Source organism: Tyto alba, unplaced genomic scaffold (genome assembly GCF_018691265.1).
Source record: "Tyto alba isolate M040663 unplaced genomic scaffold, T.alba_DEE_v4.0 Super-Scaffold_13, whole genome shotgun sequence".
NCBI lineage: Eukaryota > Metazoa > Chordata > Aves > Strigiformes > Tytonidae > Tyto > Tyto alba.
This window is the reverse complement of record NW_024881275.1, coordinates 12056028-12081992: the sequence shown is the minus strand read 5'-3', so window position 1 is coordinate 12081992 and position 25965 is coordinate 12056028. Positions and strand designations below refer to the sequence as shown.

Below are 25965 nucleotides of genomic sequence, written 5' to 3'. Positions count from 1 at the left end.
CATATCTTTCTCTGCACTGCTTCAGGGCTTAATGCTGTGACAGAGATGATAAGAGGGAAGTCCCACAGTGCTTTATCAACTGAACTGTTTAGATACAGCACCAAACGTATTTACAGGAGAAGCAGTTGTGCTTTGATGAGGGATCAAAACAAATGACTTCACAGTAAGATCAGCTTTGCTAGGAGGAAAGATTTGCAAACTCTTTCCTTTCAGAGCCAAAGCAAGGCTATCTCTTTTTCCTGAAACCTGTCTGGGAGGAGTTCCCTCAAACTGATGGAACAGCATCTTTCCATGGGCTTCCTCTCACTTAAAAACTGAGCAATATTTAGATGTTCTTGCTCTAGGAAGGGCGTCTTAGGCCATAAGGATTCCTGAGGAGCTTCTCATAAGCAGTATCAAGGCAATATTGAAGCGTGCAAAGACCCCACTTAAGTAAAGAAAATCATAAACTTTAACACTGCCACACAAACAAGTCTGGGATATCCTTTCACATGTAAGAAGCAGTGCAAAACCTCTGCACGTCCCCCAGGTCATCCATGCATTCAAACACGTCTTTCTCTGAAGGACAATAGCTCACCCCTTTCTGCACAGCCCCTCCTCTCATGAGATGCAACTGTCCCATGAGGATCTCTGAGATGCTGCTGGCTAGCTGCAAACCCACCGCTCTGCACTTCGCTGCTCACTCACCGTTGACTTGTCGGTGACCAAGGCATTCCAAATGCTGGTCATTGCCTGTCGAATGCCCAGGTTGGGGTCAAACTGATAACGGTAGAGCCGGGGAAGAAGCTGGGGCAAAAACGGAGCCAACTGCTCTCCAGCCTTGGCAGCTATCACATTGAAACCAAAAGCTGCTCCCTGAAACAATGACAAAAGAGGATTTGTTGAAACAATCTCATTGTTCACTCAGTTATTGTTCCTGGGCACACCACAGCCAGTGGCAAAGTTGACTGACACAGTTTAAATTTAGACCAAATCAGAAGGACTGCAGTGGTATCAGAATTAACCACCCCATCAATGCTACAGTACCACAGTGATCTCAAGCATACAACCACACTGACCAGACAATATACTACTTCAAAACTTCATTCTCTCCAACCTTAATTTCAAGACAACAATTGATCTCATTTGCAAAAGTGGTGGTAGAGGAATAAAACTGTGAAGACTTGCATATGTTCCAAAAGATTCTTTCTTGGAAAAAGCAGTGAGGCTGGGCCACTGCTTTCCTACAATTCTCCTGCATTTAGAAGAATTAGAATAACTTAGGAACTGAAAAACTAAATAAAACAACTCTACCTTAGCCCTACAACCTGAAATTTCTGGGGATTATCATTTTGCATCTCTATTTACTTTAAACTCAAGTGTTCTTTCATATTCTTTTCTTCACCAACACTGTCAAGTCCACTGTCAATTCTAACACAGCAACTGATGCTTGCCTGTGAAGTTCCATGGGATTTGGCAGGATAGCCCAAAAAGAAACTGCTCAGTACAGGCAGAGCAGTGACTGCCTCTAACGACTTCATGTCTCCTGACTTGCTGTGTTAAAAGCTGCCACTCAAAACCCCATGCTAGTGATTTCACAAGACAGGATGTGCTGTCTTCATTCATTAGTCTAGAAGAGTAGTGAAGACACTGTCAGTTGGGACCACTGCTGTGAGAAGCAAGAGGTTTCAGAAAGTATAAGGAAAAGGAAAGCATCATCTGCACGGCCCTGAACAGCTTGCTCTGCCTGGCTCTCGTGTGGAGGTTTGGAGCACAGACTTTCAGATGCTCTCCGCTTCAACTTAAATGATTCTGCAAATTCCTCAAATGCCAGAGTTCAACCTACAGTTGCTGAGTGGATTTTCTTGACTGATCCTGGCTGGTGAAATTCCACGAGGGTCAGGAACCTAACTATGCTCCCATACTTCCGAAGTCCCACTGCAAAGAGACAGAATCTTGAGAGATGTGCTGACTTGTCAAACTCTGTATGAAAGTTAATGATGGGGCTTGTTTTTTGCACTAAGTGGTGTTGCCAGAGACTCAAAACCTCAGCTAGCAAGCATGAAGGAGCACGAAAAGTGCAATACAGTAGGTACAGCTACCTGGGCCTTCTGCATGAAAGCACATGGAAGGTGCTATGCCAGCTCTTCAGGGACAAAAGTTCTTCCATGCTTATGAGAAGCCAGTGAAAAAATACCCAAGCTAAAGCTCTGAAAAGTTTACTTAAATCTTCAAATTTATGATGCTACTTTTTTTTGGCAGGAAGTAGATACAATAGTATTTTGGCTTTGCCAGATGTTCCGGTAGCTTTAAAATATCAAGACTTCAGTAAAAAAGGGATCCTTTTGACAACAGTGACTAAACTGGTATATTGTCAACTGGCTTTTTAGCAACTTGTTGCTGAATACTCTTTGCTCTGCCTTTTTATATAACAAAGCTCACTTTCTCTGGCACCTGAAAATTCATCCAGTTTTGAAAATATCTCACTGTTTGAACACATCAAGACCTGGCCTCTAAGCACACTCAAAAATAAAGGAAAGGATCACAGTTGATTCAGAGGGGAATGTAGGGTGATATGAACCCTGTGATACAAATGTTTTGTTGGAAGAACTTTAAGTAATCCTCAACTTGTTTCTCAGGCTGGTAAATTTGCACTGGACCTGACATCAAAGCATCAACAAACGGCCTCCACATGCAGTTATCCATGTATCACATAATCACAGCTAGAGAAATGCAGTTATTGTTTCCAGAGCTCACAGTGGGAACTGAAGTGGTATGAAAGCAGTAAATTACCTTCCGAGAATTCCACATGGCATGATGGTTAGCCAGATTCATGAATTTGTACACCAGGTCAGGTTGATTGAGATCACTAGCCAGTGAACAAAGCTCCTTGTAGGTAGAAAGGCCTTGACTTTGGAAAGCAAAAGCAAAATCAGTGTCACTATTTTTAGCTACACAGATGCTGTAATAGCTAAAGCTACTGTCGTGGTTTGGGCCTGGTTGGCAGCCAACCACCACGCAGCAGCTCTCTCTCCCATCCCCTCCAGCAATGAGAAGGGACAGAGAGCCAGGCTTGGGGTTCGAGATAGGACTGGGGTGGGGAAAAAAAATCCCCCTTTATGGGCTCAAGCAAAAGGCAGACTTGTTAGGGGAAGAGAGAAAAGGAACATACATTTGTTACAGCCACTAACAACACCTAACAGAGTAGGACAGTGAGAAGCATTGCCACATCTTGAGAACACCTTCCCCTCACCCCTCCCTTCTTCCCGGGCTCAGCTCTGCTCCTGATATCTCTACCTCCTCCCCCAGTGGCGCAGGGGCAGGGAATGGGGGGTGCAGTCAGTGCTGCCACTTCCTTCATCTTCGGTGAGGGGAGTGTCCAGAACTTGTTCCTCCTGCTCCATCGTGGTCCCCCTCTCACAGGAGACAGTCCTCCACAAACTTTCTCTGACATGAGTTCCTCCCATGGGCTGCAGCGTTCCCCACACTGCTCCGTCATGGGTCACTAACTTCCTCCGACTGGATTCCCTCCCACGGCTGCAGCCCTTCCCGAGCTGCTCCGGTGTGGGACTCCCCCGCATGCTGCAATCCTCCCAGCACTGAATTACAGCAACGGGGCTGCCTTTTCCCATGAGACCCCGGCCTTCTTCGGGCACAGAACCTTGATAATCCAAGCAGGAACAACAGGCCATAAATCAATGTCTGCTCCACCGTAGATCTCCATGGGTGGCAGGGGGGGCCGCCCTGCCGTCTCACCACAGGGTACAGGGGGGTCTCTGCTCCAGCACACCTCCCCCCTCCTTTCTTCCTCCGTTCCTCCACTGACCTTGGTGTTCATGCAGCTGCAGCAACTCCTCCTCACAAGTCCCACTGATCATCACCACATCCCTTCTTAAATACGTTATCGCAGAGGCGCAGCTGATGGGCTCAATTTCCCAAACAGAAGTGGAGCTGACGTGGAGCTGGGGGAGCTTCGAGAAGCTTCTCACAGGGGGACGCCCTGATAGCCCCCTCCCCTGCCACCAAAAAACTCCACCACTCACTCAACCCAGGACAGCTATTATCAAAACACAGCCCAAAGCAGACAGAGAGAAGTGAATACCCTAACTGTACTACAAGAAAATAGTTAGGGTAACTTAGAGAACAAGAATGAACAAAAAACTCAGAAAGCCGATTTGTAAGTGAGGGAATACTGTTTCAGCACTGGTTGTGTGTCTGTCATTGAGACTGCCAGTTAACTTACCCATCTGGGGTTTTGCTCAGGCCACCTTGAAACACCACAGTTTCTCCAGTCATCTCATGTTTGGCTCTAGTAGAAAAGACGTCCAGGATTAGCTCTACCAAACTCTAGCCCTGAATGGACTGCACACTACAAACAAGGTAATTTGTTTTGCTTTATTAACTCCTTAACTTCCCATTCTTTCAGTACCAATCCCACAAAAAACATAGAGGTGTGCAAAGCCACACACACTGCAAGGAATCTCATTAACCTGTATCGTGTGTAACGTTAAGGAGATGCTGCAGAAAGTAAGGGTTTTGCTGTGCAATCAGAAGGTAAAAAGCCATCATTTGGTGTTTTGACTTTTTATTTCTGCCTAGACACAAGCCATATAATAAACAGCAAATCTCTACTTCAAAATGAAAACATCCAATTTCCATTCATCTGATCTCTTCATGTCTACCACCGCTGGATCCCCACACTCCCAACCTAGGTTTTTGTCATTCACAGTATCCACACCCACACCAGGTTAGACAGGATTACACTGTTAAAGAGCATTACTAGCACTGACCAATATAATTACTAGCCAAGAGTCTTGTAAGGCCAGCATTTTTTGCGCTAAAGCTGACAAGTGAGCATTAACGATGCTTCCTCGGCAAAAGGTACATTTCAGAAATGAGCAAGTCCCCACTTCTGCAACATTCACACTGTGCAGATTTGCTGCAAGAGGTCATTGTCCTTTGCAATTACACAATGCAGCAAGTAGGAAACCTAACTAAACCCCAACTAGTTTGAACTGCTTGAATCAAGACCAAATCATTATTTTGAAGCTTTGTTGAATGGAACAAAACCAGAACAACTTCAGTCACAACAAACTCTAAGCTGAAATAAGAAACGTCCCAGTTTGATACACTGGGATCCATATGGATATTGGCTTGCTCTTGATCATAAAACATCTCCTTCCATATAAGAGGCACTTTTTTGTTCCAATCAGACACACATCTCAGAGTACACTCTCACGGTGTTCTGAGCTCACTGTACCTTTTCCCAGTCATAAGGGTATCAACAAGTGTGGTGACCAGCTCTTGCTGATCCTGTTCACTTCCTAGTTCATATATCAGCCCAAGACCTTTTGAGGCAACATCTTGACTAAGCTCTGCAAGAGATTTTACAAAGTAAAACTAAAGATAAGCATGTAATTAAGTAACATACAAATTTCAAAACCAAGATTCAACCGAAATCATGATCTAGCAAATGGATCTCTGTGCTGCGGTTTACAGCTCTCCCTTGTAGAGCAGAGCTAGCCTAGAAAGACAGAAGTTTTGCATTCTGAAGCAGCAGTTCGTTCTGACAGCATAATCCCCATCAAATTAGGTGAAACCTTCATGTTAATATTGTCACTGCAGGTTTTGAAACAGCAAAGTTCCAAGAGCCTTAAGTATTCTGACACACTGCTGGCCTCTGAAGTCCAGCAAAGTTAATGATAATACTCTGTTCAACTTCAGTGAGCTTTGGATAGGCTGCCAGATGCCATTAGTAGACCTATAAACCAAAATCTGCTAGTTTAAAGACAGCTTAGAATTCCAGTCCATACAGAGCTCTGTGATAAGCATCCTACCGCCCAAAGCAGAGCAAAAGTAGCACCACTGAACAGTTTCTGCTCTTACAGTCTAAATGGGCAAATGCAGAAAAAGATTTGTGTTTGATTAGCAAAGTACAGAAAAAAAATGTGCTTCTTATCTCTACATGTGACACATAGTAAAAGAAATTATTGCTATTACATCAGTAATGGGATGTTTCTACAGTCATCTTTTAATGCTGACTTATAGTGAGTGTGTAGGCAACTGTCTGCCTGCTCAAAGATTCCCTCCATTCTGTTACAATCCCACCAAAACCCAAAATTCAAGATTTGATAGTACTTACCATCACTATCTGACAGAATTGAAACAAATGCACTTTGAATATCTTTGAGATGAGACTGCAAAATGAGAAAAAAGCACATTACTTTTATCTCAGGTTTTGGATCCTTTGTCTGGTCTCAAGGCAAGGTCCTAACAGATAAAGAGCTGCTACTGTATTAATGGAGTTGACTATTTGAACTACATCTATGACAAGACCTGCCCTCCTTTCCAGAGAGTAAAGCACCAGCGTGAGTGACGTTCACAGAAGATAACAACTATTTGTCCAACTTTTTACAGCTACCATGCCATTAGTAAACCATTTATTTTATTTTCCTTGTCTAATACATGGCAGTAATGTGTCATAAATCTGGCTTGCAGACAGGTGAGGTTATCTTCTGTGCAAGGATGCCTTTCTTCATTCCCAAACTAGTGGATTTTGCCACCTCCCACAAGGGCCACTGTTTAGACAAGTGTAATATGCAGCAAGGTTTTACATGTAACAGCTTACATTTGAAAAACACTTATCTTTACCTGAGTACAAAATGGTAACATGATCCAATCACAATCTGTAGCACCTCTATGCAGAGAGAAGACGTTCTGGTTGGGAACGCTTTATTGAGTCCTCTTACAGGACCTTTTACACTCTCTCACTACAGACGAGCACTCTAAATGCAAGGTTTTAATCAATGCATACCAAAAATATACAGTACATGAAGCAGATCATAACTACTTGTAGATACCAAAGTTGTGATAAACTTTGTGAAACGAATGAGTTCAAGAATTCCATCTAGCTCTCCCCCCTCTTCCCTTCCTAGATGTCCTTCTAATATTTTCAAAAAATAAATCCTAAAAACTATACAGACACCAACCTCTTCTTTTCAAGAGAAGATTTACTGCTACTTCATCTTGCAATAGCTATTTACACTAAGCTCACTCTGACTTGGGTGCAAGTTAGATGTTTACAAAGGTGCCAAAAAGCCTCATTCATCTGCCAATAAGTTCTCCATGTAACAAAAGATAAACCATGTCTCAAAAAGACCTCAAAAAGGACTGCAACAGCACTGGGGGAAAAGAGGCAATGGCGCTGAAGGGCAAGGAAGGGACAGAAAGGAGTTGAGAAGCAAAAATAGGGACAAGGAGACACTGTTAGGAAAGGCCGTATTTCTTACCTTAATTGCTTTGTGTGTGCTCAGCTTCTTCACCATCGACAGAAGCCAGATGCAAGCTGCCTGCCTAACGTGTGGGTTGGGGCTGATAATGTGTTTGGTCAAAATAAGGTCTAGGACCCAGAGAACCACATCATTCACTTTCAGATCTATATGAAAGAAAGAAAGAAAGGTGGAGAGGAGGGGGTAAGCTTTGAGAATCAGCTGCACCCTTCTTTAATTTCAATATAATGTGCAGTGGCAATGTAAAATCTAATCAGCCCATGAGTACTCTGATGACATTTTAATCTCTGCTTATTTAGGAAAAGCCTTTTCTGGAGTCAGTGGGAAAGTATTTCTCCTAATAGAAACACTAAACAGAGTCTTCCTAGCCTTACTTCCTGAGAAGGGTTTCAGAACCTGTAGTTGGGAAGAGGTACCACTCATAATGCGTAAGACTCAGTGCACTATTTTTTTTGGTTAGGACTCAACATTTCTGGAGCAACAGCAGGGTGAGGCTTCTACCTCCTTCTGCATATGCACAGCTTTGTGTGCACTAGAGATCTAAGACCACTCTCACAACATTAAAACACTTGTTTGCAGGTCTGAGGCTGATATTTACAGCTGCCTGTTTTGAAGCTAGCATTCTGTCATGCTTGTATTTCAACAGGTACAAAATCTTAGTCCTTAAATACAATTTCTGCACTTACTGCATGTACATGTCACTTCATCACATCACTCCTGAGTTGTTGGAAAAAGACTTGCAATTTAATTTTACAACTACTGTCCAGTGCAGGCTTCAAAATGCTATTTTAAAAGATTTGCGTATATTAAACCTAAAACTAACTCACCATGGTAAACTGAAATGAAAAAATAAAACAAATGCAGTGTCAATGAATTAGATTTCATCAAGAAGCTATTTAAATAGCACATGAAATAAAGTCCTCTACCCTCTGAGCAGATGGACATCAAGGGGTGAAATGACCTGCATATAATCAGCATTGCAGAACACTGAGTAGTGCATTAACAAACACAAAATGTCTCTTACTTCCGCTGTTACAAATCAAACACCACAGCAATAAAGTTATGGAGCCCAGTGTAAGTCCAGAACTTTAAGATTTTACATTCCGCAACCCAGCTCCTATATGAGGAAGGCCTACCTGAAGGAGGGATATATTCCTCCTCTGTGACCGTCCAAGCATCACGTGCAGCCACCGAGCTAGTTCCTACAGCAGCACTGGTAATAGCTTCACCAACAGTGAACTGCAGTTCTATTTGTTTGGCCTGAAAAACACAGCAGAGCCTCACTGATAGTACTAACCAAACACACACCAAAACTTTAGGCACTTACTCCACAGTCTCTCTCCCAATTCCAATTCTCAGCACCAATTAGCAGTAAGATCACTCTTCTGGTGAGCTTCTGAGACTATGTGGCACCTCAGACCCACTGAAATTGATGGAAACTGAGCTGGTGTCAAACTCCAAAACGAATGATAAGAGCTAAAATTTCCACACTTATTTTTAAAGCGTACCTCCTACAAAGCATTTGATAGTTTCCACAAAAGTTCAACTTAGTGAATGGAAAGAACTGGAGAGACAGAGTGAAAATAAAACAAAGTCAGAACATGACTGCCAGTCATTAATGAAAATTAGTGTGGGTTTGTCATAGTATGCAACAGTAAAAGCTCCTCCTGTAATTACTTCTAGAAGCTGACCACCTCTAAGAGATGCACAAATTTGTTTTTCACATTAAAAGAATTCAGACAATACTTTGTTCTGCTTCTCTGTCCTCTTCCCACTATTCTCTTAAGCCCTCAGGAACGGAATGTGCAGAATTCTGCCACTTCTTCATTATTTATGATGAACCTTGAGTCACAAGAACCGATTTCCATACCTGCTGAGTACCTTCTAGATTGCTTTCCTTACTCCCTGGAAGCACAAAATGCTCAGGCATTTGGAGAAGTAAGCCCTTAGCTTCCTTCAATCTAAGATAAATTGTTTTTTTTCAAGTACGCATTTTATAAAGGAAGCTGTAATGTCCTTAAGCAGTTACAGGAGATAAACACAGCACTTGAGAAACATCATTTTATGTGTGTGTACACAATGTTCTTGCTATTCTTGCTTATTTGATCACATCAGATTAGAGGCTCAGCAAAGTCAGCCTGTCTGATAATCAATAGCTGCTTCTACAACACTGAATCCTATGCTAGTATGAAAAAGGAAGAACAGTAAAACAAGCTGTAAATGAAGAACTCTAGAAAAGCTCCTTGACTATTCAATTTTGTTCTCTGGCATATTGCAATATGTATAGCAGCGCTGAAGTACTGCAGAAGAATGCAGTGCACTACACTGATGCATTCAGACTGAGAACAAATACATGTATTCCTACAAACAAAGCTTCTAATTCAAGTGAGTTGTATCAGCTGATACAGTTCAGGTGAAAACAAAGGTGTATTTATATTATCTACTTTTAGGGTACTTTTGAAGACCAAAGTACAGACTTATAGCTTCATTCCCATAAGCTCTTAAGATTTTATACATACAGGTAGTCCTCCTGAAGGGGAACACATATTAGTCTCAGAGACTGGGGCAGAGATCTCAACTGGCAAGTTTTAAAACTGTGGCATAAAGCATTTTACAAGCCCCAAACCTACCTCTGCTCTCTATTTTAAGGCAGTTTTAAAAAACCCAGAAGCACTATTACAAAAAGACAGCTCCCCTTGTAAATCTGGCACTAGAGTATATAGAAAGTGTTCAAATAGAAATACTCACTGCAGTATAAAGAATAATAATACATTGATAGTGCCTTACCTCCACAGAATCCATCAAACCCTGCAACAGTAGCTTCTGGTGGGGAAAATCTTCATCCCCCACTGGAAAGTAACCTAATGTTTGTATTGCACGCTCCTTCATCTTAAATACAAACAAAAAAAATCACCATCACTTAACCTTCCTGTATGTCCAGAAGATACACTTTAAACCCACTCTTTCTCACCCTTGTTGAAGTTTCACTTAAGGTACCAGAAGTTAGACATGCAAGTGACTTATCAGATAAATCAGTGCACTTCTCTTTCAAAACACAGATCAAACCTTTGAGGATTATTTCCAGGTAAAAGAAGATACTCCCATTTTTCTTTAATTAAAATTAAAATTATGATCATCCATGTTTCTCATCCCTTGTGAATATCAAAAAATCATAAAAAGCACAAGCGATCAACTGCCAGACAACAGTGGAAAACTCTTAGCCTAATTCTGAAAACCCTTAGCCTAGTTCTGACTCACTAAAGCCAATGATAAACCTAATTCCTTTAAAAAATGAGGCTGAGTTTGGCAGGTAATACGTAAACCTTGGGCCAGAGCATTCCAGAAACAAACAAGCATCATAACAATACTAGAAAATCTTGCCTTATTTGTTTCCTTGCTGGAAGGGATTCGGGCCAATAAGCTTTCAACAAGTTGCAGCTTTGTAAATCCTGTTCCTTCGCTGGGGATTGGCAAGGGACCATTCCTGCCAATCTCCCCAAGAGCTGTACAAGCAGCCACCACGAGGAATGGAGAGCTGCTGTCCAGAAAAGAACCTACAGGAAAAAGGAAAACAGCATGACTTGGATTTTGTATTATTATTTACCAGTGTGCAGGCAGGCACTTCTATTTTACCCATGCAAGAAGCAAAGTATTTACCTCTTCTAGGAGATAGGTAGGAAACATTAGGCTAGAACAAAATCAAAGTGAAAGGAGACACTGAGAGGAGTCTAGGCAGTGGCACTGCTCCTAACTGTGCTATGTTGGTCTGAGCTGAGAGTCCACCTAATTCCTCTTGGAAAGGGATACGTCTATACATCTAATCAGATGACAGTTTTACAGGCTGTAAGTGTTATCACTGAAAGTGAACTCAAGATTACACTATCTATGGGCTGAATATCTTAGAAAAGTCCTCAGCCTAGGGTGGCTGAAAAAACAACTGTTACATGCAGCAAAGTCTTAGGCAGGAAGTTACCTATGGTCTCTGTTGTCGACTTTATGAGCTGTTCTTGTTCCGGCATTACTGCAGTGTTTGGCTGTTCTATGTCATGTAGCTCCATCGTTCTGATTTTCCCTTTGGCCAAGTACCTTCCTACTGTAAATCCCAAAGCCAACAAGGATCCATGTTGGACCTCCGGGCTCTACAGACAACACCAACAGTGCAGAAAATCTCATTTTCAAAGTAACACTTTGCACAAAGCACTGATTTAAAAACACATATGGACAAGCCAGATGAGAAGGCACCCTGAAGAACATAGAGTTCTAATACATAATGCAACAACATAAAGTTTGATATTGCTAGTGCTCTCTGATGGATGGAGTCTTTTCAAATAGATTAACAGAATTTAGAAGAATCTTAGGAGGACAGATTAAGAATTTATCACCAGCAATCACATTCCTAAATTCTATTCCTTGGTAGCTAGGCAAAAAAAAAAAAAATCCATCTCATCTGATTTGTAAGTACAGACTTATGAAGGTGAACTAAGATAATACTACACTGTCTCTACCTGAACATACCCAGATTAAGGGGACAAAATGTGCTCTTTGGTAAAAAGCAGTGAAGGGGAATTACTCTAGATTTGCATTGCTAAGAATGAGAACACACTTGACCTATGAATACTGAAGGCAATGCCTCTACACAGTTTGGTATGCCATAGACTGTGAAACCTAATTATTACAATTAAATGTTAAGAACATAAATTTCTCCAATGCTGATTTGGTGCTGAGACTAATGATGGTGCTCAATGCCAGAGGTGAATTCTGACAGAAGGATTTTGTGCAGAAATAAGGCTGTGAGACTTAAATTCTACCTTGATTAGAAAATTAAAAAAAAAAAAAAAAAAAAAGGAAGGGGACAGGGACTTAAAACTCAGATTGGTTCATGTATCTGTTTTTTATCACAACCCTGCAGAAAGTTGTATCAGTGCAACTGTGCTGCCAGGACAGAATCCTCAACCTAGCTTGGCGACCAGGGACTGCTCCTTTTTGTGGTCTGACATCAGTAAAGTCAGCTGAAGATGGATCCTTCCCTTCCTCTCCACTTCAGCTATCCATTTATACCGCAGTCCTTACTTAGCCCCTAGAGACCACGACCACCCCCAGCTGTACTGATTCAACGGGTTTTGTACATGCACAGCAAGCCAGAACTCTAACTGACTCAAACCCAAAAGTGCATGGGAACACTCTTTTTTTTTTTTGTTGTTGTTTCATGGTTCACATCCCTCTTTAGACTTAGCCAGGTTCTGCAAAAGGTCAACCATGGCTTCATGGGTTACTGGTGCAGAAAGCAGTGGCGGGGGGCTGGCACCTGCCTGTGCTGGCTTCGTGACAGCAGAAGCTGTGCCCCACATAAAACCGAGCAATGCCACAGCTTTGGCTCACAGACTCAAAATAAATCATGTTTGTTAATTATGACATAAAGTGACCATCACTTCTTGGCAGTATTTGAGCCTGTTACCTGCAATGTAAAATGGTGGCCTGTTAAGTCCTTCAGAGAGACTGATATAAAACCATCTTGGGGAAATATAACATGAAGGTGCTACTACCCCTCTCTTAGGATTCAAGACATACCAGCACAGAAACCTGCTCAATTGTTTTCAGGACTCCTTCTCCATGTTCATGGTGGCACAATGCAGAGGTAAGGATAATGGGAGGGGGAAGGAGCTGCAGGAGGAGGGAAAGCAGGCAAGCCCACCATGTAGCAATACAGCAGCAGAGGGCTGCTGAGCAGCCCATGAGGGTGGCAGGGAAGAAGCCAGCTCCCACCTGGCAAAGGCTGCTGCCAGGACAAGTCCCTGAGATGATGAGGAACCAGGAGGCAGCTGTGGCTCAGGAAGGGAGGGGGAGTTAAACATTTAACGAGTTAATAATTTTCTTAGGTCTGCTGGTACCGGTAGCTGCTCACAAATAAGGAATTGGTAAACTGTTTAGGTAGTATGATCCATTACCACTCAATGGGATGAGGAATATTTAGCTGGCTAAAACTGGTTAGATACCTGACAGTGCTGGCTTTGCTCGGGAATTGCCTCCAGGAAACCCTCCTACTGACCTTAACAACAGCTTTGGGGATTAATTTATTTAAAGATCTGTTGCACTCATCTACAACAAAAATCCCTTCTCACCGTCCAACGAGAAGTCAGCTAGCTAATTTTACTCCTACACTAAAGCTAATACATCCGGGACTCACTGTGAGATTCAGACTTCCTATCAGTTACATGACACAAGAAAAAACAAGAAACAGACAGACAGTTACATGGTTGTCTTTTGTCATCTTGATCAGCTGCTCCAAGGAGGCCCTGAGCTCATCTCCAGACATTGTAGACAGCACTACAGAATAAAACAGGGCTGCAAGCTCACGCATTTCTTCTTTGTTTGTGTTCATCAGGCTCTGTGGGAGTTTTTAAAAAGAAGCTTCTTATACAGTCTGTTCATACAGATCTTCAATATATAAGCACAACTGTCATGAAGCTACATAAATAGCACTTAACGCAGAAACCACTCTCAACTGACAGCATTATCATCTAGTAAGACACAAAGCGCTCAATTCAGCAAAGAACTCATTACACGCTCAGCTTTTAGGAGGAACACTGCCACTAGCCACAAGAGGGCTACCCACTGGTTCTGTGTTAAGCATGCTGATTGAATGCTTGGCCAAATTTTGTCTTCAGAGAAAAGCTTCCGCATTTTGCATCCATATTGAGCTAAAAAAAAAACCCCTGAAAACCCTATTTTTCCTGAGGTACTGGAGGGTTCCATTTCCTTTTCATTATTCAGAAGGAAAAAAACCCTCAAGAGGTTAAACCAGTTAAATCCAATGGTGATAAAAAAGTGTCCAGAAAAATCACAGCTCTTGATGCAAATTTATCCACTTTGTATTAGAGATCTTGTATTACCTGAATTGTTAAAAAGTTCAATTTGGGAAGCCTCAGGTCATCTATCAATATATAATATTTCCTCTGCCACTAATCTGATGTATAATGCAATACACTCATGTGAAAAATTTATACTCAAATCTTTGAATGGCTTGGGCCATCACAAAGAAGGAAAAGATGAGACAAGCAAAAAATAAGAAATGGTGTCTGTCAGGCTCATGAAACATAACTGTAACTTAAACTCAAAACTTGCATCAGATCATATAGCTGACTTCTAACAAACCCTTGGACACATTCCTTCCACTTGGCAAAGCAAAATTGCATAAAGGATGATTTACAACAGTATTTTTGGAACTAGGTAGTATCAGTTACCACCTCTAGAAGCTTAATTTTGCAAATGAACACCAGGCCAATAAAAAAAGAAGGTTTTTCTGCAAATGATGAGTAATATTGAAAAGGAGAATGTTTTTAAGTCCTCTCTTTTGAGTTTCATACCTGCACTTAAATGAGACGTGGTAAACTGCATATAGCGCAATACAGCACAGATACCAGCAGGAGAAATTATTAGAACATGTTCCAATTTTTCTTTAACTCAACCAAGTATTTTTTTTCTGATGGATTCCCGCAATGAAAGTGAAAGGCAATCTGTAAGAATTTAGCAAATCCTGGATGCTTGAAACAAATGATGACAAAGCAGAAAGTTGTCTGAGAAAAGAATCTAGGGAAAGCAAAATTCTTTTTGGCTTATTCCCAAGCAGGCTCCAATTTATCTGTTCTTTTGTTTAAGGCTAACGAAATAAAAAAAAGGTTCACAGAAAGGGCTCTAAAACAATTAGAGATCTAATTAATCTCATTTTGTGAAAAGCCACTCATATCTTCCCACTGGAACATTCATATTGTTAAACATTTCTTTCAAAAATGTGCAGAATTTTGTTTTCAGTTTTCTTTTGCTGTGTCATGGATCTTCTGATCAAGAGGAAAAACACTCCAACAGGATCAATGACATAGATTATGCAGAACTGTAGGTCAACAAACAAAATACAGTAGCACCAAAGAACGAAAAATAATTTTCCCCATCCAGCTACATAAAATATCTCATGAGGTGTTGACTGTAAGTAGAAACACCAGATTTCAAATTCAGTGCATACTTGGAAATAATACTCCATTCCACCATGGGAAAATGCCAGATTATGCTAATGCCAAACATCCTCCACCCGAAAAAAAAAAAAAAAGGCTTTTCAGCATACCTTTATCCAATCCATTTTGTCTACAAATCTGGTGGCTAGTTTTTCTGGATACACTGAAACAACTTCTAGAAGACAATACATGACTGGCAAACCTAAACAGTAATTAAAGAATCAGGTTATTAAACAGTTGCAGTATTTATAACAATCAAACAGTTAGTGGTAAAAAGGGGTTAAGCAGTATCAGGCATTTCAAAGCATTCACTTGCAATTCACTAGGGATAACAAATAACACAATAATAGGGTAACACATTTCTCAGAAATATTATGTAAACTAATTGAAAAAGAAAAATTCTGGTAGCAATATGTTCTAAAGGCATTCAAGTGCTTTAAGACTATACCTGTTGCAGATAAGGCTATTATCAGAGTGAGGAAGACATAGCATTCACTGGTGAGGAAGCTGTTACAGACAGTGGCCTCGTGATTTTAAAGCATTATGTCAACCAATGCTGCAATTTTACTGTCCTGCTTTCTACCACCTACGCAGCAGGCTAGAAGAGAACAAGTTTAAACTGAAGAGTACATAGTCCGCATTGCAACTCCCTGATTGCTGAAGCCGAGTTCAAAGCACTGGGCATGGCAACTCATTTCTAGTAAGAAAAGACTCTTTTCTTCAAGATGCTGCTGCACACAGCTTCTTACCTCCAACACCAGCTAACAGCTGCTGAAGAAGGCCAATATATACATGTACAGGGTTGGTTTCTGCACTTTTTGAAGAGGAGGAGGAAGAGAAAGGTATGTGGTGGCCAGACATGAGGTTTCTTATGTAACGTCCAATGGCTGGAGCATGATCTTGCATATCTGCCAAGCTCTGTGAGGTTGGCACCACACCTGCACTGTGAGCAAGACACATCCGCAAATACAGAACTATCTAAGTAAAGAAGAGAAAAACACAGTATACTGAGTGCATAAGCACTTGGAAAACCATGGAGGAGACAAAATAAAAGAACAGGGAATATGCTGTATTTAATGTAACCAAAACAAGGCAGTTTCTTCTTTAACCATATCTTGACAGAAAAGTTGGCAGGGAGACAGGAACAAACACCAAGTGCAACAAATCTTAGGATCGGTTTATGCAATATGCCTGTGCAAGCAGACAACCCTACAGTGCCTGCATCACTCTCAAAAGATTAAATCATACACAGACTTTTCGTTTATTATCAGCTGATTCAACCTCCTTGCAGGCAGTGCAGCCTGTACCCTATACCAATTTGGCATGCATACAAATACAACCCAGCACATTGCTAATACAGACCTTGCATCACATCTGAGTTTGTGTCTACAGATCACTAAAGCCAGGGAATTGGATATGAAAAGAACAGCTTCAAGTAGCATAATGGGACTTTTGCACAGGACTGACAGTTTCTCCTTCTGACAAGCTACTACATCAGGTATGCTGCAGAAAACAGTGGAGCATCCTGCTTGGGAACATTCCTCCCAACCCTTCCCCCTGAAAATCCTGTTCAGTCTGTCGTTTAAGTACAGACGGATAAAGGATGGAGAGTTAATCACATCTGTTTAAAAGAGGAATTTTAGAATGCAGGGTGACTTACGGTAACTGTTAGATTCTTACACTGTCCTCTAAATAAATAATGGCACAGATATCCAAAGAAGTAAATACAGATAATTACCTCTCCAAATGTGGCAGGATTGAAAGGCAATGCTGCAGTTCCAGTCATATATTTAGCTGGAGTTTTCATTCGGTGAGAGGCCTAAACAACAGAGTATATTAAGAGTGGAACATTCAGACCCATGAACAGCAGAGATGTTGGAAAGGTCAACGAAATTTTGCTGATGTAACTATGTTTATCCTCCACTTAGCAACTGAAAATGTACAACAGTTCTGTAACAAGAAGGGTACAGTACACTTGGTAATAGCACAATTTAGGTCCTTCAACCTTACATTCCTATAAACTCAATGTGGAAACTCTTTATTCATGAGAGGGAACAGCAGGGGAGGCTAGAGGAAGACATCCTCTCTTCCCCTCTTGAAAAAAAAAGGGCTTTAGAATTTGAAAACAAAATACCTCATAATTTCCAAACTCTGAAGCACCCCAGCTGATGGGCAGCCAGGAAGCTTGGAGATGGCAGGTCTGCCTGGAAAGGCAGCAGAACAGCCAGCCTTCCCCAGTACTGGGAGGTGGGTGCCATGCAGAGGGAATCTCTCAGACCCTGCTACCTCCTAGGTAGAAGGCTGCTGCAGCAAGTGAGCAACTCCTTTCCACAGAGATGATAGCTTTGATAAGCAGGAATATTTCAGCAGAAAAACATCCGAACATAAGGCTTCCAATATCACCCACTGCAAATGGTGCAGAAAAGCATGTCCGTATTCTCTAGTGATATGCACATCAGAGCTAGGGCTGGATTCAGCAAGGCAGCCTTGCATCTGAATAAATGCACAAGGCAGTTGCGCAGAAGTCAACAGTTCCTCGTATCTCTTAACATGCTCATATCTTTTGCTGCACTATAACTACAATCACATCCACCATTACCAAAAACCTGAATTTGTGAACCAGAAGATGACACTTTTGAAGAATGGGTTCCCATCCATACCTAGATTAGGTCCTACTCTTTCACATATACTTTCTTGCAGAGGAAGAGAAGGATCATGCTAACTCATGCAGAAAAGCCATTTTGCATCTTAGCCTGCTGTGCCAAGCAATGCATGCAAACTTCTCACCTCCAACACTCACAGATTATTCACGATATGTGAAAATTCACACTTTGAGATAACTAATCAAACAAATGTACCTGCAGGATTTTTTAATATGCCTCCAGGACACGAAAGGAAGATCTGAAAAGTGCTCAAAAAATTTTTTTGAAATTCACCAGGGAGTGAGGGAATCTTGTTTTTCCCAGTAGTGATTAAACTAGGTTTATCCATAGTTATTTAGTGACATGACAGAAGTCAACAAAAATTTAAAAATTAACTACAAGGGGACAGGTATTTAACAGTGTTGTCTAAAACACAATCTGGGATTCTTAGTTTTCTATATCGATTTGAATAACCAGTATTTTGGACAAAACCAAAAGCTTTGTTTTTTCACAAAGCTTCAAATAATTCATACACTAGCGAAGTGTAACACCAGCAGAGTAGACAACATTTCACAAGAGATCTATCAAGAGTTCTGCTATCACAGATCTCTTGTAAAACCAATGTGCTCCAACATTATATACTTCTGACATTTTTTTTAAAAGTAGACTATCAGTGGAAAAAAATGTATTGACAGTGACCTTCCACATCTTTATAGCTCATAAACCTCATATAGCTACTATACACAGAAATGTGTAACATAGACTAGATTTTAACACCTCTCCAAATAATCTCTCAGTGAAAATGGTGAGGGTAAACTCAGTGGCACAGTTTTGTCGTATCATTCCATTAGACTCATGAAAGGTTATTTACATGGCCATTATTTCTACAGATTGCAATGAAGATCAACAATTAAGCCTTTGTGTCAACAAACCATACTCCTTCACTTGTTCCAGTATCAACTTTCCTAGTCTGGAATATTTTTTCTATTTTATGCACAATATTATTTTTTACCAGCCCAACCAGAGACTGATCTTCCTATCCCTTCGAGAACGTGTTTGTGAGAGAACTGTGTTTCTGAAACCTGCTGGATTATCACCCTTGAACAGTGGATTCCTTGCCCTACACATGTTCTGCACAAAAAGCATGAAAGCAAAGTAATCCCTTTGTTAAAGGATCTGCCACCTTGTTATTTAACACTCAGATTTCTTGCAGTTATTGCCAGCAGAAGGTAACAATGTGTGCTAATCTTGGCAATGCAATACTACGTGTGGTCTTCACTGTGATCTGACCTAACTTTATACCGCAGGGAAGGTGAGGGAGACGGATACAAGGAACGAAAGACCACACTTGTTATATGTCTCATCATCAAGCATGTATTTGTCATTTACTGGGACAGAAGCACTGTACCTTGTCTTGAATGTAATGGACCATTTCAGGGAAGGCAGGCATCTGCTTCCCAGAACTCTCCTTTTCATTTTTACCAGGAAATGTTCTGAGCACCCGCTGGGCTTCTCCATGTACCTCCTCCCGCCTTTCAGAAGAATAGATGAGAAACAGACGTTATTTGCACAGAACAAATGGCCTCTAATGAGCAATAAGGTATCTTGGGAAGCTGGGGGAGAGAACATTTTTTAAACAAGAAGGGTTTTTTTTGAAAGGAAGGGAACAAAAGCTTGCATTAGAACTTTTAATGATTTGTTTATTTTAGGGGGGGGGGAAGAAAAAGTATAGCGATGAGTGGCCTCTGCAAAACAGTCTGGATCAACCCACTTCTGCTCCTCTTACATCCTGCTAGTGTTCACCACCAGTTCCTGGTCCCCACATCCTTGTTTCCCTATTTGTTCCTCTTCCCCATCAATTTCTATATTCTAGCTTCAGCTGATATCTACCAGGTTTACTACTATCTACTTAGCAGAAGATTTAACTCCTAAAATGTTGCTGACACTGCAATAATAGAGCAGTTTGTTGAAATCGATTTGTTTAGCCTTCCACAGTTGCACAATACCTACTCACATCAAAAAACCAAGCAATTAAAGTAAGTTGGGAAAAAAAACATCACTTAAATTGCAGTAACAGACAACTGCAAATGAAATTATTACTGTAATTTAATGAGTCAACTACTCCTCAGCGGAGAGTGGCAGCTCTCACAAGTGCAGGCTCCTAACTCTTTGCAAATACAAGCTAAAAATAGACTGACATAATTTGCCAGGAAAAAATAATCTGCAATTGCAATTGAACATGAACATGTAGTGCTTCAGTGACAGCAGTTCATCTGAAACAAGAAAAAGAATACAAGCCAAAGAATACCATAAGGCACAATAACAGTTCTCCACAGAACTGTCAAGAATGCTCCTATGTAAAGGTTAATTCCAAATTATGACACCTGATACTCAATGAGTGAGTTTTTATGTACACACATACATACACACAAATATATGCATTCATATTTCATCCAAATATATTTTGAATGCAAATATTTGTGTGTGTGTGCCTCTGTGTGTATGAAAATAACTTAAAAAAGAAAACAACTTACGGGTCTCCTGCAGCTAACAGGAGTAAGTATCTGGAAGGGATATGATCTGGAGGGAATACTGTGCTAGCAAATTTCACAGCCACTTGACGTACTTGAACTTCAGGCTTAAAAAGAAGAGGCACAAACATATGGTTGAGTTTTAAATGAACACACTAGTGACCTGTATTCACCATTTGTAAATCATCAGTCATCTGTTTTGTCCTCTGGCACCAACATGACTCAAAGAGTTTAGACATTTTGAGAGACTGTTCTTGCTAACTCTTCATATGGCCAGAGACAGGTAAAAGAAAAAACATCTTCTTATATATACACAAGTGGAGAATTAAATGTTTAATTAAATTACATGCACATTTTTTGAGAATTATAAATCAGGGTTATCGCTAATTCTTAAGACACCTGAACTGCCCCATCTGGGTATTTTCAAAATGAAGAATGATATACATCATCTATACACACAAACAGAGCTGCATTTAGGAGCAGCACAGCCAGAGGTGGAAAATAAACATTAGCTTAGGGTGGTCATTCTTTCTCCTGGGTTCAGATAATCTCAAAATGATATTGCCTGGAGACTCAGATTGCTTGAGCACACAGGCAAAAGAGTCATCAGCATGAAAACAGTCTCTTACACAATTACTAGTGCAACCACTAGAAATTACATATACCTCTGCAGTGACACTGAGTACCCATGCAAACACAGCATATAGAAAACCCACTCTTTCTGAAAACCCAGACCCCTGGGGAATTCTGAACACAAGACAAACAGTAAAGTAAGAGAGTCAGCAAAGTGTGGTATCCTCTGGATTGGTGTCCCAAGGCTGAATTCTTAGGGAAGTTGTCAGGTGCCTTATAATGTTACAAATCACACAGCACACTGAAATCCCCACTTAGCAGTGAATTATCCTTTCTACCAAACACTTGTTTTCACAAAGCATTTCACGAGTTACTGTCCTTGGAGCATCTACCTCTCAGTTTTCTTAGGAGGAAACTAAGAAACATACAGCACAATCGCAATGGCTTTGTTTCTTTGCAAAACAGAACACAAATAGAAAACTGCAGTGTCACCCTTCTCACAGTCACTGTACTCTATTCAAAAATGTTTTACCTGCACATACACCCCCCCCTTCTCCCAGACAGGTTAATACATTCAGCAAGAAAAGGCAGACCTGTTACAAAAGTATACAACAGGAAGTATCAGGGAACAGGAAAATAATCAATAGCTTTTTTTTTTAAGGTTTAATTTTGACTTAAATGAAAATACCTTTATTAAATAAGAAGCTACAAGAGCTTCCATCAGGGTACGCTGGGCTCCTTCCAAGTTACTGTACGCTCCAACCATCATAGACAAGGCCTCCTGAATGGCAAGCCTAGTATCAGCATCTTCCTGCAGTACAAAAACGAAAGTTTTCAATTTACAGTGTGCAGTGACAAGAATTAAGTAAAACCAGCACAAAATATTAACAACTTCTCCAAGACCTGTCAGCACTCACCTTGCATAAAGCTTCAAAAAACTGCTGTACCAGTGCTATATCCTTGGTAAAGAGCTGAGGCATTCGGCTGAAACAAGATATTTTAATTCATGAAGTTTTGGGGTTTTTTTAAAATGGAAACTCTTCACATTTTATTGCTCTTCCCCTCATCCCACATTTTAGCTGTCAAACAAAACAGACCTAGCACAGAAAGTTTGCTCTATCTTACTCATTTCCACCATGGAGAAGCAAACACCCCCCCGTACATTTGGAAAGTGAGATATTCCATGGACAATCACTTAGATCACCAGCATACCACTAAATATACCACTTATCTAGCTTCATGCCCTCTGGTCTTTGCTGTAGATTCCTTAAATTTATGTTTCTGGCAATACAGAAAGTGGAACTATTTCTTAAATTCTGTGTATAGTTCATGAGCTGCCATTAATCACTGCTAGAGAAGCTATCAGGTAAAAACATACTTCTTTTTACACCTTTGGAGATGTCACAAGAAGAATGCTTCCCTCTGCACTGTACACTTCATTGCAAAATTGGCAGGTGCCATAAAGCTTGCTGCTGATAAATTAACAGATTACTCTGGAAAAATTATTCAAGTCCCATTGCTTAAATGGTGCTTCAGTTACCTGGAGAGCTTTCCAACCGCTGAATACGCCATTGACAGCAGTTTTGAATCCTTGAATGATAAAATAAATAAAATTCAGCAAACCCAGAAATACATAAAGGCCTATCTTTTGTAATCAAACATTTACTTTAAATCCTGTCTCCAGAGTGCTCAATCAGGCTTTCATGGAGAAAGAATCCTAAAACACAAAATAACTGTATCCAAGAATAAAAGCATTACATAGGAACAGAGGGAGCATGCTTTTCCATGAGAAACGGAAAATTACAAATGGTGAGAAAATGTAAATCTCCCTTCCGGGTCAGCTAATCACATTTTATTTCAAGAGAGACAGCCAAGGAGATTCAGCAAGTATATGAAACAATAGGAAAGGGACAGAAACCTCTCACTGGCTCTAAACAGCAGCTTTACACAAAGAAGCTGTTTGCACAATGGATACTGTAGATGACCAATGCAGCACATTTATATAAGGGCTTACTTCCTCCTGAACACTCCTTTTTCATGCCCTTCTCAATGGCATGGGAGACCCATGCACTCAAACACCAACTCAGGCCAGCAGGTCACATCCAACAGTTCAAAAGAACAAGCAAGAGGATCAAAGCTGCAGAAGAGGTGGTCTGCAACATCAACGCTTCATAAGGTACATGTAGGAGTATCGTGGGGAAAGTGTCTTCTGAAACGGCACTGGAAAGACCTTTTCAGGCCAGACTGGAATTTGCAGTTCTGTTTGTAACACCCTTCCCATACCAATACCATCCCTGGACACATAGGATAGAAGGTGTTATGGACAGGCCTATACAGCTGCTTATCACAACAGGGTCTATGCCTGGAACTGGGCCCCTGCATGCTCCAGAGTAATGAGTAACATCAGTTAGATGCTACTCTGGCCTCACTCTTTAGATTTTTATTATTTCCTGAGACTCTGCAAATAGTGTCTACGCTCCTACCCACAGCTGTTAAACAGATAAAACAGTTTTCCTATATATAGCCTTTTAAAGTCTTTGCTTCTCTTCCATCAAAATTTCTTAAAAAGTATCCTTTGATAGCCATCTCAAGCAACTACAAAAAAGGGATTTATCAGTTCCCATCATAAAGATATTTGTCTTTTGCTTGTATTCATATAAAGAATTATAGCTCTATAGTAAAGAATCTTTCAGCTTACCTCTTTGTATTCATTTATCAGCTTTGTAAGTCCATTCAAAAGCATGGGGCCTAATGGCTTTATTTTACTTTCTGGACAACTGCAATTAGAGAAACCAACAAACAAAAGATTACCTTTTGCATCCCTTAAAAGTATCTTCTCTCAGTATGACCTTTTTTCAACTTTGTTAAACTGAGAAATTACAGCTTCGTATGTGTAAGCACACACACAGATTTCAGGATTAAGGAAAAAAACCTACATTCTATGAGTTTTAGTACTCTTTCTTTGCCTTTATTTCAGTTATATATTTAGTAAACAGACTGGCTCCTAGAAAAATAGCTAAAAAACATTGTGTTCACTCTGAATTACTTACATGATACAAATATGATGCACAAACTGCAAGGACAGACTTCTCAGTTTTGCATTTGTGTTTGCACCGAAGAGTCCATCATAAACCACCTGACCAAAGGAAACAAAGAAGAGATCAGAGAGTGTCTGGCTTCACTTTAAAAGATTTTCTAATTGTCACGGGTAACAGCGCTTCCTTCACCTAAGCACTGGAGGAACTGCATTATCAAGCTCATTAGGAAGAGCAGCTTTGGAATGTAAGCATTACCTGAATGTTAGCTGGAAATGTTTCTGCAGCTTGCCTGGATCGCAGAAGATGAGGAACTATCTTTAATTTAACACGGGTGCTGACTGACTCTCGTTTCATTTCTGGTTTCAGAACAGATCCCTGTCAGAAAAAGAGTTGAAATAATATAGCACATCTTTGGACAGCAGTACTTTTAAGTTATCTAAATTACCTTCTACTGCAAATCAGAACATACCAGGACATAGAAAAAAATTATTCAATAGCAAAAATGTTCAGTGCGAGCAGAAATCAAAGGCAGTGGTAGATTTAAGAAATATATATATGTGTCTTCTTCAAATAAAATAAGGCAACTAAAATTACAGCTTCAAAAATTAAGCAGGTATGTAACTCTAAAGGTAAAACTTACCTCCTTGGTTTTTAGTGGTATGTCCCCAAGATACACTTTATACATTTTGTTGATGATAGCAGGATTGTTCCAGTCAATTAAACTAAAATAAAAAAACACATTGAACACCAACATGTTACAATTCTAACTTTCAACTATTTTTAAAATACATGTTTTACCACATTTCATATCATATTCATATTCTTCCCAGAGTTTTAATAGATCTAGTTTGACTTCCAATCACTCCTCTCAAATCCACATAATAATCACAACGTATGTGAAATGATTACAAATTTCACCTACAAATTCTGACAATATGATTCCAAATTGTGAGAAACCTACATGCTCCCTTCTCTCCCACTGAAATAAGACATATAAACCAGAGTAGTCTACCGACTGAATACAGAACAGTCATCTGATAACAAATTTCTCCACATTCTTCAGTCTTGGTGCTTTGACATTTCAATAGAGAAGAGGGCAATTTTTAATTCTACGACTACTTCATCTTAGTCTCAGACAATTCTGTCTGCCCATGATAACCATCTAATGCTAGTAATTGATGAGACCGTTTGGAACACACACACACATACACCCAAAAAACACCCCACAGAGAAGACAAAAAGTTAAGCATGCACGCTTCAAAAAAGTGGAGGAAACAGAACCATCTCTTTCTTTCAGTAAAGCAACAGATTTCCAAACAAGTGAGCTGTGAAGTAGCATATATTTCTCATTTAGCATTGCCTATTAACATGCATTTTGTCCACATATGCATTTTCCTCTCCAGGCAAAGAATGCCAGCACAAAGGGAAAGATATTACTAGCAGCAAAGGACTGACTACCTTCCTTAACCAGAGGCTGTCGTCACTTTCTACAATCATCTCCCCTGCCACAGTGGAGGCACATGAATAGACTTGACTGGAAAAAGTTTCACATTACATATTTGACTCCAAGTCAAACAGTCCTAAACTTCTAGTAATACAGAAGCCACCTACACATTTCAAAGGCAAACCTCTCTCCCTCCAAATCTCCTACATCAGCCAGCAAACCTCACACGATCAGTGACTCAGCAAATAGTACCAACAGCAATTACTCTGACCTCTCAATGGGTTAAAGACAGAAGCATTGTCTTTAGATAATGAAAAGTGAACTGCAGATGAGCAAAAGCTTTAATAAGGCAATAAATGGTGGCTGCCAAGCTTCCTAGACTATGGCCTACTTCATAATTACAGTCCCTTTATTTCCTTAATAAATTAAATAAAAGTATACTTTTCTGGTAAAGACAATATAG

General features: G+C 40.4%; 1 protein-coding gene across 2 annotated transcripts in view; it reads right to left on the bottom strand.

The window, feature by feature from the left end:
• The window catches only part of ECPAS (Ecm29 proteasome adaptor and scaffold), a 67633-nt gene that overhangs the window by 18912 nt on the left and 22756 nt on the right, over positions 1 to 25965 (bottom strand). For both annotated transcript variants that reach the window (XM_042787688.1, XM_042787687.1), the window contains exons 8-30: positions 24699 to 24780; positions 24314 to 24433; positions 24071 to 24156; positions 23719 to 23797; positions 22561 to 22610; positions 21938 to 22004; positions 21709 to 21831; positions 20451 to 20554; positions 19325 to 19448; positions 17013 to 17093; positions 16024 to 16252; positions 15385 to 15476; positions 13519 to 13653; positions 11242 to 11407; positions 10650 to 10822; positions 10056 to 10157; positions 8405 to 8528; positions 7269 to 7414; positions 6122 to 6176; positions 5240 to 5354; positions 4223 to 4288; positions 2773 to 2890; positions 688 to 855 (exon numbers count right to left, since the gene is read on the bottom strand). In XM_042787688.1, the coding sequence (XP_042643622.1) occupies positions 688 to 855; positions 2773 to 2890; positions 4223 to 4288; positions 5240 to 5354; positions 6122 to 6176; positions 7269 to 7414; positions 8405 to 8528; positions 10056 to 10157; positions 10650 to 10822; positions 11242 to 11407; positions 13519 to 13653; positions 15385 to 15476; positions 16024 to 16252; positions 17013 to 17093; positions 19325 to 19448; positions 20451 to 20554; positions 21709 to 21831; positions 21938 to 22004; positions 22561 to 22610; positions 23719 to 23797; positions 24071 to 24156; positions 24314 to 24433; positions 24699 to 24780 (2605 nt within the window). The remainder of the gene's footprint in view (positions 1 to 687; positions 856 to 2772; positions 2891 to 4222; positions 4289 to 5239; positions 5355 to 6121; positions 6177 to 7268; positions 7415 to 8404; positions 8529 to 10055; positions 10158 to 10649; positions 10823 to 11241; positions 11408 to 13518; positions 13654 to 15384; positions 15477 to 16023; positions 16253 to 17012; positions 17094 to 19324; positions 19449 to 20450; positions 20555 to 21708; positions 21832 to 21937; positions 22005 to 22560; positions 22611 to 23718; positions 23798 to 24070; positions 24157 to 24313; positions 24434 to 24698; positions 24781 to 25965) is intronic.